The 15,471-nt window shown below is 38.9% G+C and overlaps 2 protein-coding genes and 1 pseudogene across 2 annotated transcripts; 2 read left to right on the top strand and 1 right to left on the bottom strand.

Annotated features, from left to right (window-relative positions):
* Positions 1-3,095: 3,095 nt before the first annotated feature.
* Positions 3,096-4,454, bottom strand: LOC147794675 (uncharacterized). Its single transcript, XM_087129258.1, has 3 exons — positions 4,365-4,454; positions 3,589-3,636; positions 3,096-3,485 (listed from the first exon to the last, which is right to left on the bottom strand). Exons 1-3 carry the CDS (start codon positions 4,452-4,454, stop codon positions 3,096-3,098), a joined length of 528 nt encoding a protein of 175 aa, XP_086985384.1.
* A 202-nt stretch (positions 4,455-4,656) lies between these two features.
* On the top strand, positions 4,657-7,810 carry LOC147794674 (uncharacterized; annotated as a pseudogene).
* Positions 7,811-9,810: 2,000 nt separating this feature from the next.
* LOC147794673 (uncharacterized) lies at positions 9,811-13,484 on the top strand. The gene is made up of 7 exons (XM_087129249.1): positions 9,811-10,170; positions 10,251-10,437; positions 11,341-11,474; positions 11,560-11,672; positions 11,746-11,989; positions 12,099-12,251; positions 13,165-13,484. The coding sequence occupies exons 1-7, from the start codon at positions 9,811-9,813 to the stop codon at positions 13,246-13,248; spliced, it is 1,275 nt and encodes a 424-aa protein (XP_086985375.1). The 3' UTR covers positions 13,249-13,484.
* The last annotated feature ends 1,987 nt before the right edge of the window (positions 13,485-15,471 follow it).

Genomic DNA, 15,471 nt, shown 5'->3' with positions numbered 1-15,471 from the left:
TTGAACCATCTATTTCTCATGTTCAATCTGCATTTCTGTCATCTTTTCTTCTTCCATTCTCTCTTCCATTCTCATCCTCTTTCTTCTTTCTTCCTCGAATTGCTTTTCCAGCCAGTGGAGCTCTCTCTCTTCGAGCTCGGGCTCTCTATTATTCGGTTGTTCATCTTTATTCGATTTTCTCGTCTTCAGTATCAGCTGTGCATCACCTCATTTCTATTAGTTTCCATCGCCTCACGACTATCGCCGTTGTCTTTTGCACCGCCGAGTTCTTTCGTTTTTCAGCTCTTCATTTTGGGCCATCAAGAGAATGCCTCCATTTGTTGCGTCATCCAAGGCTAATTTGATCCTTTCTTCCACCTTTTCATCGGCTCGACAATCTCTTGCATAATGACCCATTCTGCCACAATTGTATCATCTGTCGAAGTTACAGTTATTTGCTTAGTGGCCATATTTCTGACATTTGGTAACACTGGATGTGGGAATTGTATCCTTGACCGCGTCCTTGATTGTGTCCTCTTCCACGCCTATTTGCTTGGCTCGATAGTCTCTTCTCTTTATAGTTTTCTTCGTAACTGTTGCCTTGACTACCTCGACCATTTCCGCGACTTCCACGACCTCTACCTTGAGTATTTTGAGAGAAGAGTACCTTTTCATCCTTTATTGATGCCTTAGTCTGAAGCGCTTGATCGAGGGTCTCCTCCTTCTTTTTCTTACGTTGCTCGTGTGCCTCGAGAGAACCGGCGAGCTCATCGACCGTGAACGTCGCTAGGTCCTTCGACTCTTCTATGTCTCATACAACATTCTCGAAGTTATCTGTTAACGACTTCAACATCTTCTCCACAACCCGCGTCTCAGGTAACATTTCTCCGTTTCGATTTAGTTGATTTGCCACGATCTGTACGCGCGTGATGTAGTCAAATACATTTTTTGACTCCTTCATCTTCATTCTCTCCAACTCGCCACGCAGAGTGTCTGGAGACGCACCTGCTTGAATCGGTCGGTTCCTTTGAACACCTTTTCTAAAGTGTCCCATGCTTCTTTTGTCCCATCATGTTCGCCATCGGCACTGATACCAATTTGTTGAAATAAAATTCGCTCTGATACCAATTTGTTGAAATAACAATCCGCTCCGATACCAACTTGTAAAAAATAAACGCTAACTTTGAAACCAACTTGTTTAAATAACTCTCACGAAGCTGTGAAGGAGGTATCGAGAGGGGGAGAGACAAGGGGACAAAAGAAATTCTGAAAAAACTATTTTCTATTACACTATACTCTTTGTTTTTTGTCTCCTGCTCTTGCTTGCTTTTTGTCTCCTGCTCTTGCTCTCTGCCTCTTCTTTTTACAATGAAAACGAACGAATTTACAGGGTTTCTAAGATCTAAAATTAGCTATCCCATAACCCGTTCTCTCCTACTAGACTGATTCTTGTCCCTTCATATTTTGTTTGGCCTTTTTCTTTTCCTTCTTACCGCTCAAATTTCAAAAGCCTTACTAAATTTAACAAAACAAAAAACTACCCTTATTTTCTTTTTTCCATTTAAGTTTATTCCCAAGAGAAATGTGGACATTTTGGTGCTTTTCTCATATTCTTGGACGTTGTATGAAAAGAAAAAGGGGCCGAAGGATGGGGTTTAGAATTTTATGACACCCTCACAAAGTGATTTCAACCGTGCTCCACTCAAGAGCAGATGCTTAAGTCTTTTTATTGATTTCTTAGCCTGTTCTCATTCAACCCTACTTCTCATGATCATTACAAGTGGCTTACACAATAGCCATCCTACAAGGATCCATAAACCATTATGTCAAATAATATGGTCGGTCCCCCAAATAGTCCATTCTTCTTCACTTCAAATCATCAAGACCCCTCTCTCTACCAACAAAAATAACTTTTTGAAAAAATGGTAGTTTGCTAAGTTCCGTCAAGTCAACAAGAATAAGAATCCGGGGGTTTTCAAATTTTCATCGATGTGCCAACATTTTCATGTGTTTATAAGTTCAATATGGTGATAAATGAAGAATTAGTACTTCTGTTATGTCTTAGAAAAAAGGGTTAAAAGTATCCACAAAATAGATCTAATATTAATAATTATTGTAGTTGGTAAGTTTTTGAATTCTTACGTTTGTGTCTAATACATCCACAACTTCAAAAACTATCAAATAAATTAGCGTATTACCTCGCTCAAATTTTCTAAAGTATTTCTCTCAAACATAACCTGAGGTTCGAGCATACGTCGATATCGTCCACGAAATCTGAAATTCACATCACTGATTTGTTCACTGGGTTAGAACAAGTGTCGCACAGTCGCTATCCCGCTACTGCAAAAGTGCGATTGTGCCAATGGACAAGTCCATTACCAGCTTCTACATGGTCAAGGTCTGGCTCCAATTCCGCTTCTACAAGGTCGAAATCCGAGGCCAGCTCCATGACAGGTTTCAAGGGTCAAGAATACGATTAGGTTATGGACTTGCAGTCGTCTTCAACCTCGCCTTCCCCACAAGTTTGTCTTTAGGGAAGCGTCGTATTCGTATGGCCTGAAATTTTCCCTGCTTCCCAGTCTGTCCTGCACTCGACCATATGCTCATTTCGTTGATTGAGTCGGGTATCCTCCATCCCCTTTTGGGCCGCCCGATTATTTTATATCTGAAAAGTTTTAATATATAAAAAAAGTTCATTTTTAAATAGAAAACCCGGTAGTGGCCAACATTACAATAAACAAAATGGCAAGAATCTAGCACCAAAAATATATTTTATATCTGTTCAAGGTTTCAGGAAGAAATTATGATCCAGAAAGTTGTGCTACACAAGAGACCTAGAAATATTGTTAGTTTGTAAAGATATGCAAATCATACTCGAACGCGCACTCTGTCAAAACAATCCACCGTTCGAAGTTGCTCGAGATGGGCCTACGAATGCTGGTCGACTCTCACCAAAGCAAAAGATGATGATTGCTTCGGATAGCATGTAGGACAACACTGAATCCATGTGGTTCATGAATATGTTTCCAACTCCGATGGAAACCCGAGCTATAGACCACGATTATACTGCACGAAACATAGCCTGAAATCGCGTACGTTGCCATTTCTGGTCATGTCTATTTCGATGACTTCGATTTCGAAGTTCCATCAATAGTTATGTTTCCCATTACAATCTCCATAGCTTCTCTCTCGTCCTTCTCGCTTCTTTTAGTTGAAGCGTCCTGATCTTTGGGCTGATTTTGATGGGTTGATACAGAAGATTCAAGAATTCTTGAGACATAACTCAACCACGGATGGCTGAGACATTGTGCTGCTCTTGATGTCTTTTCAGGTGCAAAATCCAATAAAGGAACAAGAAAGTCAGCCAAGTCATTAGCATCTTGCTTGCTGAAATCATACTTCTCAGTCAACACCTTATTAAGAGGCCAAAAGCGCAATTGAGGAATATGTCTCAACTCGCCATATTTGTTGAAGTAGTCCCTTGAATAGCAGCCACCTAATGCAATCTGTGCCGGATATTTTAAGAAAGAGCAAAATATAAATAAGTGAAAAAAATTTCATATATATAAAATAAAGACGACATGGTATCTGTAAGTATGTAAACATTACCTTGCGAGGCATCACTCCAAAAAGCTCCATCATCAATGCGAAATGATCCTGAAAATAAAATAAAGAGTAGAAATTACAACTTCCAGAAGAGAAGGTCCATGTAATAAGCTGATACTCATAGCAAAGTCTTGTTTTGATGTTCCTCGAACACGTATACCAGTGATGTCGACATGATATACATATAGTTGTTATAAAAAAAATTAGAAACAAGTACCATATGTATACTACCGTTATCCTACAAGCTAAGGGGAATGCGATTAGCTGAGATAATAGCCACATTGTATTAAAAAAATGGAAAGAAAGGCATCAAGTTAAAAGCAAAATTCTTTATGTGTTCCAAACGACATTCTTTTCAAATTATTCACCTGGCATATTTAGTGTATGACATTGTTGAAATTAAATTGAGCCTCCTCCACCAGTTAACCAAAATAAAACAACCGACCAAATATTTCAATATCACGTAAACTTCTACATTATGCCGCTGTTACAGCTACAACGGAAGAAACGTGTCAACGAATAAAGTTATCTCATTGACAACGAAAAAAAACAACAATAACAAACAAAAAAAAAAAAAAAAAAACTTTTGAGCATGGTTTTCAAACGATTGAAAATGTGGGACTTTACTATGAGTAGAAGCAATGCTTCCCAAGGGGAGGTGAGACTCGATTAACAAATGTTACACGTTAAGAATTAATGAGTATAAGAAAGAAAATAATAATCATACTGATAAAAGAACAAAAAAAAAAAAAAAAAAAAAAAAAAGTCTCTGAACATACCTCATCCCTTTCATAGTTGTCACCACTTTGTGGATCAAAGAGAACATCGCCACTGGCCAACTCAAAACAAATGCAAGCAAATGACCACATATCTGCTGGATTCGAATATTTAGATCCAAGAATAACCTCAGGACTCCTATACTACCGTGTCTGAATATCATTAGTAAATTGCTTGTAGATAAGAGAAACTTCGAGAATGGGCAACTAGTGTCAAATTACTGCCATGTAAATTGCTACGAGTGTCTCATCAATGCCACTCCAATCATCATTGGCATGTAAGATGAAATGTCTAATGTCTAGCGACATCCTTAATGCTAATTACATTATTAGGAAACTAAATTTTTCTGAATTACCGAGGTATGAGAAATAGTGATCAATTTCATATGCGATTGTATATCCTCAATCCAAAAGTTATCTGGTCACTAATTACTGTGTCTTAATTTGGTTAAACTAAACCTAGAGCTTAACAAACCTTCGTACTAACGTCTTTTTTTACATTAATGTTAACACCGATGGACATTGTTCGTTTTCCTCGTTGAACTTGAAATCATTACTAGTTATAGTCAATAAAACACAAATTTGATCGCTGGGCATTGTGGTTAAGGGTCGTTAACTTTAACCAAGAAGTCTTAGGTCCAAAACTTGCGACCTGCTTGGAAGACTAACCTTCTTTGATTGGGAGCTTTCAAATGTTGTGAAGTTGAACAATAGTAAGCTACTTTGAAGTTTGTGAAAGTGTAAAAGTTGAGGACTTGGGTACTACAAAAATTTTGAGGAAGAAAAACTCCTTAATTCACTTGATTCAGAATGAGAGTCGTGTATTGTTTCCTTCAGTGTCAACTTTGAACTTTTGCCCGTTGTTTTTCACTCAAGCTCATTGGCAACTTGACCTGCTTGTCCACTCTGTAATGCTGGCCTATCCCTTTTGATAATACTAATGATATTTTGACTTTCTTTGAATTAGGGAAGGATTCTTCTCCCGATTGGATAATTCTATTCAAGATCAAGCAAGTAGCCGGCATTCTGACACCACATACAACAGTGATGATGGTGATTCTATAATTGACCTGAATCGTACAAGGAGTTTTGAGGTCCTAGATGATCTTCCTAGACGTTCTGGGCCAATTAACGTGGAAAGTCATAACGCAAGCTCTTATAGCATTGGTCTAACTAAAGTCATATCTGATTTAGAAAGAATTAATGCTCAAGGTAGGGAAGCATCTATTGATGCGCTAGAAAGTACACAAGAACAGGTTGAAGAGAATGGTGTAGCCAGCCAAACAGCTGATATCAACTCGATGGAGATGAGAGAAGATTCAGGACAACGTATGAGAAGAATTTTACAAGAAATTGCTGCAAAAATTTTATACCTTGAAGTTCCTCAAATTGATGACGAGGATCATACTAGCATACCAGATGTCGAATCTTCCATTCAACAAATTGATACCCGCGAGGAATATGATGATATTGGAGTATTATCAGATCATTCTAGAAGTTTTCAAGACGATGATCTTGAAAATGTAGATCCGCTGGAATCTACTTCTCACGAGGAATTGAATGAAGATCTAGGTATGGGAGTTGAGCCAAATGATTGGCAAGCATATGGTTTTCAACGGGATGAATGGAAAATAGCATTGAAGAAGATATAAACGAAACTCAGTTGGAAAGCATCACACTACTCATTGGTCTGGAGAATTCTCGAGTACGACACATAGAGGAGATATTCATCTGTAAAATGCCCCTGGAGCTTCACATGAAAATGCTATCATTGTGGAGGATGTGCCTAATTGGTTAGAGGGCTCTCTTAGTCGGAAGGCTACATCCAGCCGAAGGTTGGAGACCTTTTATTTTCGTGAAGAGAATAATGTGCATAATGTTGAAATGAGAGAACTTTTAAATAGGTATCAAAAAATTTATATAACAACATGCCTGGCTGAATTCAGACTAAATGGTGAATTTACATGTGGACTATTTTTCTTTATTATGCAGGAGAAGTGTCTCTACTCTTCTTAGTAGTGGTTTCCGAGAAAGTCTTGACCAGTTAATTCGATCTTACATAGACAGGCGAGGTCACAGTACCAGTAATGGGGATCTAGACGAGACGATGTCCCCTTACACGTCTGCAAAACAAGAGCAAGAGCACGACAGGCAGACTGCAGGTCAAGCGGGTTCTGCTGCGAGCCATCCACTTGCTTTGCCTCTGCCACCTGCAATGCCCCCTCGGCAACTTTGGGAACATGAATTGAGTCATGATAGTTGGTCAAGACGTGATTTCCATCAGCAGTTTGGAGCTGTATGTCTCATCATTGTTCCCTTGTTTGTTGTCTTTTTGGGTGAAATCAGTTGGATTAAAGTAAATAAAAGAGATAGGAAAACGTGCAAATATCAATGGTAAACGATTGATGAATTGTGATTCTATAATTCTATTTAGAATTATTGCAATTGTCTATTAGGTGAAGTCAGTGTTGGTTGTTGGATAATCTGGTCATCTTTTTTTCGTTCTTTATTTTATTGTTATTACTATTCTTTTAAATTTGATGTTGTTGCTGAACGTTACAGGACTGGGAGATCATTAATGATTTGAGGATCGACATGTCTAGGCTGCAGCAGAGGATGAGCAACCTACAGAGAATGTTGGAGACATGCATGGACATGCAACTTGAGCTACAACGCTCAATTAAGCAAGAAGTTTCTTCTGCACTTAACCGAACAACTGTTTCAGAAGGTATGCCTTCATTCTCAATGTAGCTGAATTCTTTAGTTTATTACATCATTTAGATTTGATCAATTAACAAGCTTCTTGTGAACCCACCCCACCCCCTAAAAAAAAATAGAACATGGTACTTGATTTGCAGAGGTGCATGCCTTAATCTAAGTGATTTCATAAGTAATTTAAGTAGTTTCTGTGCTTCTTGGTTGTAGATATTATATTTTTCCAAAATTCGACATGGCCTTCTTTGTTTTTTTGATGTTGTTCCTGCCCTGAACCACCGAAATATATCATACTTTACTCAAATGGTTATTCTGCATGGGTGGAGGGAGGATGGGAAATTCTTTAGTGTTCTGGTCACTAATATGATATCACTTTCACATGTCATTCGACTGGCTTGACTACATATAATGTCCGCGAACAGAGATATTTGAAGACAGTTTGCCAGACGAAGAACCCAAATGGGACCGAGTAAGGAAAGGAATTTGTTGTATATGTTGTGATAACCATATTGATGCTTTGTTGTATAGGTCATTCTAGCAAAATCTCAGACCATTTTTGTGTGTTTTTCTCTAGTTCCAAGTTTCATTTAACTTATATTTTCTCCGTTACAATCTATAGATGCCGGCACATGTGGACATGTTCAAAATGTGCTAACGAGTTGGTCGAAGCAAGAGAAAAGTGTCCGACATGTCATGCGCCTATTCTAGAAGTGATTCGTGCTTACTCTTTATGACGAATTAGATGACAATAAAGACAAAAAATGAGACTAATAGTGAGATTCGTCGATCTTCATCCTCTTGTTCCTTCCATCCATCCATCTATCCATCCATCCATCCATCCAGGTGTCTTACTGATCCTTCTCGTCCAAATTTCTATGCATATAAAGTTTATTATACAATGATGGACGATTGAAATAATATATGTAATCTCTATTATTGATTAATCTAGCGAGAATAAATACGATGAGTGGATTTAGAAACCTTATTCAAGGAATTTGAGAATGATAAAGCTTACTTTTCTAATTCCACTCTCAAAAACTCTAGAGCAACGTCTAGTTGGCTTATAGTTTTATTTTTATTTTCCAAGTTTTCAATCCTGTGCTCTTATTAGCAATTTAATTTATGGATGAACTATATACTTTTCTTAATCTTAAGACTACATAAACACAAATTTATGAAGCCCAAAATAAATTGTTTCTATTACCTAATGTTTTTGTGAAATGCACACAATTTTTTTTAATTCCAAAATTCATGCTCTTGAAATAAAATTAAAGTAAAATTTATTCAACTCTTTTATAATATTATTAACCGAACAAATTGACTCTTTTATATAATAATTCGTGCTAAACTAAAAAATAAACATAAATAAAGTTGGGTTAAAATTATAAATTCCAATTTGAATAGGCTAGCCCTTCCAGCACCACCACCGTCGATGCCACAAACAACCTTGTTAACCGACAATAAGACACGTGCAATACAGCTTGGTTCCAACTTAGGTGCACCTAAATTCTGAAGTTTTCATACTCGAAATATTAATTCTTATTTTACTTTAAAAAAATAAAATATTTTTAATAAAAAAATTCCCATCACAAAATACTTTTTTTTTGTTTTTTTTTTTTTTTGTTATCAAGGAAAAAATATATAATTTCTCGAATCTTTAAATATAAAATATCTACTTTCAAATCCACCTTCCATATGTGTACTAAAAACTTGATCAAAAACAATTTTCTCACTTTTTTTTTTTTTTAAGCAGGTTGCAAAATGATTTTAAATATAACAAAAATAAATTTAACTATTTTAAAATTATCTTAAAAGAAAACTTGATAATTAGAAAGATCTGATGAACTATTTTATTTTAAAACCATATGTGTATCAACATGTTAGTATCAAGTCATTTCAAGATATGAACTTAATGTTTTTCCAAAAGACTTTTTCAATGGCACAAACTTGGACCAATGGTCGGTTTACTGCTGAACTTTCCATCCACTTTCTAAGCTTTAGCTTCTGATCTTCAAAACCGACAAAAATTGATAATTAGAAAAATATGATCAATCCAACCTAATTTATGCGGTCTTACATAAATAAAAATTTTATAGATTGAATTGGTTTATTGGTTCTCCTGAAACTCGATTGGGTTGAACTAAACCAACTCGAATTTATTATAAATTTTATAATATCATTTTTATATACGATCGAGTTATATATACGTATATTTAGTTGCCCAAACAATCGAAATCAATTCAACTAAAAAATTTTATTGTATTAATTAATAAGTGTTGTTAGGGTTGAAAAATTTTCAACCCGAACAATTGGATTAGATCTAAAAAGTATCTCAGCCAACCGGACCCAACTCAACCAACGAACATCCCTAACCGACACATCAAGATATTAAGATTAGAAGTTTTCTTCACGAAGACACTATTCTAAAACCAGGAATTTTGAACTGATTTTAGCATTAGAAAAGCAAATTTTTGATAAGGACAACAGCTTCATTGCATATTTGGGAATGAAGCTGTTGAAGAGTGTCTTTATTTGGCAGAAACCTCTATAACTTACTCGCCTTCCCGACCACAATCAACTCAACTCAACTCAACCATTCAACTGCCTTTCATTAGGCGCCTTAGCCTAGCTTACTAACCGCTGGTTCGAGACTCGAACCGGTTAACCGGGCAACTTTTTGTTATATAAAGGAGCTGTTTGTTTGTGAAGATCAAGCCAAACCAAGCACTCCGCCATGATGCTTCTTCCTTGCTTACTTCTCATCCTTTCAGCCTGTGTTTCTGCAACACAGTACAGAATCCCAAGGCTTAGTCCAACCGACAGAGATTCAGAAGCTCTGTCCTCGCCTCTTTCGGATGATTTCAAGACATTTTATTACAACCAAACGTTAGATCACTTCAATTATAGGCCTGAAAGCTACACGACGTTCGCTCATAGATATATAATCAACTTTAAGTATTGGGGCGGCGCAAATTCGAGCGCTCCCATTCTTGCCTACTTGGGAGCTGAAGGTCCACTGGATAATGATTTGAACGTTGTAGGATTCTCGACTGATAATGCTGCTCAGTTTGGGGCTCTTCTTGTTTATATTGAGGTAAGAGCTTTCATGTTCTTGTGTGGTTCATATTTAATGCTTTGGAGGGTTTATATGATTTTGTTTTGTTTTGTTGTTAGCATCGTTATTATGGGAAATCGATACCCTTTGGATCAAGGGAGGTAGCATTGAAGAATGCAAGCACTTTAGGCTATTTCAACTCTGCTCAAGCAATAGCAGATTATGCTGATGTTCTTATACATGTTAAAAAGGAGTTGCATGCTAAAGATTCTCCTGTGATTGTTCTTGGTGGATCATATGGTGGAAGTAAGTGGGTTCTCGTTTAAAATTGTGAGATTTCACGTCGGTTGGAAAGGGGAATGAAGCATTTCTTATAAGGGTGTGGAAACGAATCGCTAGTAGATGTGTTTTAAAACTGTAAGGCTGATGACGATGCGTAACGGGCCAAAATGGACAATATCTACTAGCGATGGCCTTGGGTTGTTACAAATGGTATCAGAGCTAGACACTGAGTAGCGTGCTAGCGAGGACACTGGGCCTCCAAGAGGGGTGGATTGTGAGATCCCACTCGGGTGGAGAGGGGAACGAAACTTTTCTTATAAGGGTGTGGAAGCCTATCCCTAGCAGACGCGTTTTAAAATCGTGAGGCTAACTACGATATGTAACGGGCCAAAGCGGACAATATCTGCTAGCGGTGGCCTCGAGCTGTTGTAAATGGTATCAGAGCTAGACACCGGGTAGTGTGCCAGCGAGGACCCTGGGCCTCCAAGCGGGTGGATTGTGAGATCCCACATCGGTTGGAAAAGGGAACGAAACATTTCTTGTAAGGGTGTGGAAGCCTCTTCCTAGCAGACGCGTTTTAAAACCGTGAGGCTAACGGCGATACGTAACGGGCCAAAACAGACAATATCTGCTAGTGGTGGCCTTGAGCTGTTGCAAACGGTATCAGAGCCATACACTAGCGAGGACGCTGAGCCACCAAGAGCGGTGGATTGTGAGATCCCACATCAGTTGGAGAGGGGAACGAAACACTTCTTGTAAGGGTGTAGAAGCCTCTCTCTAGCAAACGCGTTTTAATACCGTGAGGCTAACGACGATACGTAACGTGCGAAGCGAACAATATCTGCTAGCGGTTACAAAAATGTTCAAACTCTATATAACAGAACATGTTTTTTTTTTTTTTTGTTTGTTTTGTTTTGTGGAAAATAGTGTTGGCTGCATGGTTTCGTCTGAAATATCCTCATGTCGCCCTTGGAGCTCTTGCTTCTTCAGCTCCAATCCTTTACTTCGACAATATCACGCCACAAGATGCATACTATTCCATTGCCACTAAGGATTTCAGAGTAAGATCCTTCAACAACAACAACAATGCATCCTTTTGAACCTTTTGAACTTTTTAAACACACAAAAATGTGAATGAATTTGCAGGACGTTAGTGAAAGTTGCTATGAAACCATTCGGGATTCCTGGTCCAAGATTGAAACAATTGCTTCCAAGCCGGATGGCCTTTCCATTCTTAGCAAAGAGTTCAAAAGTTGCAGGTATTAGAATTCATGGCTTCTCATATCCAAATTTAATGAAGTTTGTGCTTCAAATCAGTTGTTCTTGTTTTAGTCCTCTGAAGAACTTCGCTCAGCTGGAAGACTTCTTGTGGTCTATGTATACCGTCGCAGCCCAATACGACCACCCACCAAGGTATCCAGTCACTATAATCTGTGATGCCATTGATGGAGCTTCACCAGGAAGTGGAATTGTTGACAGAATTGCTGCAGGGGTGTTTGCTTATAAAGGAAATCTTTCCTGCTACATGAATCAGGCCAGAGATGAAACTGAAACCGATGTGGGATGGAGGTGGCAGGTAATCTTTTTATTACACAAATACCGATGTGGAATGCATCGAACTTCGAAAAGCTTCATTTTTTTTTTTTGACGTTTTAAGAAGCTTTTGTGTTGTGTGTGTAACTCAGAGATGCAGTGAAATGGTGATGCCATTAAGCACAGGCAATGATACTATGTTTCCAGCATACAGTTTTGAGCTTGGAAGCTTCATAGATTACTGCAATGAGTTATACGGTGTGTCTCCAAGGCCTCACTGGGTCACCACCTATTATGGAGGCCATGTATGCACTTCAGCCACCTCTCTCTTTTTCTTTATTTTCTTTATTGAAATTACTGTAACCGCCAAAATCTATAGTAGATATTGTCTTTTTTTTACTTTCTTTTCCAGGCTTCCTCTCAAAGTTTTTAAAACTACACCCTTGTAAAGAATGTTTTGTTCTCCTCCCCAACCAATGTGGGATCTTACAATCCACCCCTTCCCTCGGGGCCAGCGTCCTCGTTGGCACTCGTTCCCTTCTCCAGTCGATGTGGGACTCCACAATCCACTCCAACCCTCGAGGCCCAGCATCCTCGCTGGCACCCGTTCCCTTCTCCAATCGATGTGAGATCCCACAATCTACCCCCTCGAGGCCCAGCGTCCTTGCTAGCACACAGCCTCGTATCCACCACCCTTCGGGGTGCATCCGACCATTCTGTTAGTGGATCTCACAATCCACCCCCTCGAGGCCCAGCATCCTTACTGGCACACCGCCTCGTATCCACCCCCTTCGGGGCCCACCACTAGATGATATCATCCTCTTTGGGTTTCCCCTCAAGGTTTTTATATTAGAGAGGTTTCCACGCCCTTATAAACAATGTTTTTTTTTTCTCCTCACCAACCGATATAGGATCTCACAATCCACCCCCTCGGGACCCAGCGTCCTTGTTGGCACACCGCCTCGTGTCCACCCCCTTCAGGGATCAGCCTCCTCGCTGGCACATCACCCAGTGTCTGGCTCTGATACCATTTGTAAACGTCCAACCCCACCGCTAACATATATTATCCTCTTTGAGCTTTCCCTTTCAAGCTTCCCTTTAAGGTTTCTAAAACGCGTCTACTAGGGAGAGGTTTCCACACGCTCATAAAGAATAGTTCGTTCTCCTCCCCAACCGACGTAGAATCTCACAATTTCTTTGTCTCCCTTCAAATTTCAGGACATAAAACTCATCCTTAAGAGATTTGGCAGCAACATCATTTTCTCCAATGGACTCAGGGACCCTTATAGCAGCGGCGGGTAAACGAAAACCAAAGCTCCAACATTTATTGCACATAAAGAACAATCAGCTTTACTTCAACTCTCTATCTCTTTTTGTGAATGCAGAGTGTTGCATAACTTATCTGACAGTCTCCTTGCACTCCATACGCCTAATGGTTTGATTCAGACTCATAAATTCTAACTTCAAAGCTTTGTTCTTTTGAGCTGACATGTTTTGAACTTTCCAGGATCTCATTGTTTGGACATTTTACGAGCAAATGAAACGGATCCCCAGTGGTTGGTGGAACAAAGAGAGACAGAGGTTAACATCATTAAAGGATGGATCATTAAGTACTATGCTGATCTTGGCAGTCCAAACAATATATAAATAACACATAACGATGATGAAACACTATAAACAGGATACGAAAATCATCCTGACATGTATGCCACTGAAGATGAATTTATGAACTTGTATTGATGTTAGTGTTGAAAACGTCCATTGAATAGCTAAAGCATACTGCTAATAGATATTGTCAGCTTTGACTCGTTACGTATCGTCGTTAGCCTCACGGTTTTAAAACACGTATGCTAGGAAGAAGTTTTCACACTCTAGATATGCTTTGTTTCCCTTTCCAATTAAGGTGGGATCTCACAATCCACCCCCTTGGGAGTTCAGCATTCTCGTTGGTACACCGCCCAATGTCTGGCTCTGATACCATTTGTAACAGCTCAAGCCCACTGCTAGAAGATATTATCTGCTTTGGCCCGTTACGTATCTCACCATCAGCCTCACTGTTTTAAAACGCGTCTACTAGGGAGAGGTTTCCACACCCTTATAAAGAATGCTTCATTTCCCTCTCCAACCGATATGAGATTTCACAGTCCATCACTTAACAGTTAAAACATATGAACTTGGACGTTCTCCTAGATACAAACTTGAAAGTTCACGAACAGTTGAATCGTTCAATAATGGCCCCTAAAGAGTGTTGAAATAAAATTCGCTCTCATACCAATTTGTTGTAATAACAATCCCCTCCGATACAAACTTGCAGAAAATAGACGCTCGCTCTGAAACCAACTTGTTTAAATAACTCTCACGAAGCTGTGAAGGAGGTGTCGAGAGGGGAGAGACAAGGGGACAAACGAAATTATGAAAAAAACTCTTTTCTATTACACGGTACACTTTGCTTTCTGTCTCTTCCTCTTTGCCTCTTGCTTTTTACAATGAAAACGAATCAATTTATAGAGTTTCTGAGATTTAAAATGAGCGATCCCATAACCCATTCTCTCCTCAAGCGATTGTTGTCCCTTTTTTTTTTTTTTTTTTGGCATTTTCCTTCTTACGACTCACATTTCAAAAGCCTTACTAAGTTTAACAAAATAAAAAACTACCCTTCTTTTCTTTTTTCCATTTAAGTTTATTCCCAACAAAACTTCCTCATAAACTTAAATGCTCTATTCAACGATTCCACCTGCGTCGTTTTCGTTTTCTTGAGCTCAGTCGTGGTTTCTTCAATTTTCTCTCCTTGTCCTCGAGCAGCAGACTAAGCTTGTTCTTCTTTGATGAGAGTTCATTTGGATCTTCTCGAGAACAGCCTATCTGAGACACCAACTCTTCATTTCTCCCGTTCTTAGCCACGCTTGACTCAGACATCATGGCTTCGTTCATTTTACTCAATTCTCTTCTCAAGTCCACAGCGACATTTACAGCTAGCATTTTTTCTTCCTCCATTTCGGCTTTATCACGAGTGAGTATCTCAATCGTGTGTCGTAAATTCACTGCCTACTATTGGATTTGATTCAGGTTCAGGTCGAGTGAGTCTCTATATTGAGTCAACATCTCTATATCTTTCTCCTCCCTCTCTAGCTCGTCCACTAGAGCCTCAATCTACATTAACATGTCATTCTCTTTCTCCACACCTTCTTCAACTTTCTTCATAAGATCAGAGATTACATTCTCATTCTTTTTCTTCTCCCGTTTGAGATAGAAGAGACTCTCACTCAGCTCAGCCACTTCCTTCTCTAATCTTTCGATCTCCTTTTCTAAAACTTTCTTTTCTTTTTCAATCAATACTTTCTCCTTCGAAAGTTGGTCGTTCAGGGATTTCAACGTCTGCAATTGAGACTTCTCCACAGATTTATCCACGACAGTTTTGGGTTGTTGCTCTGAATCTCTATTCTCCTCCTCAAGATCTGGCAGTTTCATTGGCTCGTTCGCTAATCGCATGGGCTTCTTCTTCGTCATTGTTTTGGGATTTTCAAG

The sequence above is a fragment of the Cucurbita pepo genome, chromosome 1 (genome assembly GCF_057944985.1).
Source record: "Cucurbita pepo subsp. pepo isolate OVF chromosome 1, ASM5794498v1, whole genome shotgun sequence".
Lineage (NCBI taxonomy): Eukaryota > Viridiplantae > Streptophyta > Magnoliopsida > Cucurbitales > Cucurbitaceae > Cucurbita > Cucurbita pepo.
Note: the sequence above shows the minus strand (reverse complement) of the source record. Positions and strands in the feature narration are given on the sequence as shown.

Coding starts and splice junctions, on each gene's coding strand:
- LOC147794673 (XM_087129249.1), top strand. CDS start 9,811: ATGATGCTTCTTCCTTGCTTACTTCTCATCCTTTCAGCCTGTGTTTCT. Junction 10,438..11,340: donor TGGTGGATCATATGGTGGAA/GTAAGTGGGTTC, acceptor TGTGGAAAATAG/TGTTGGCTGCATGGTTTCGT. Junction 11,990..12,098: donor ATGTGGGATGGAGGTGGCAG/GTAATCTTTTTA, acceptor TGTGTAACTCAG/AGATGCAGTGAAATGGTGAT.
- LOC147794675 (XM_087129258.1), bottom strand. CDS start 4,454: ATGTGGTCATTTGCTTGCATTTGTTTTGAGTTGGCCAGTGGCGATGTT. Junction 3,637..4,364: donor ACAACTATGAAAGGGATGAG/GTATGTTCAGAG, acceptor TTTTATTTTCAG/GATCATTTCGCATTGATGAT. Junction 3,486..3,588: donor TTGGAGTGATGCCTCGCAAG/GTAATGTTTACA, acceptor TATCCGGCACAG/ATTGCATTAGGTGGCTGCTA.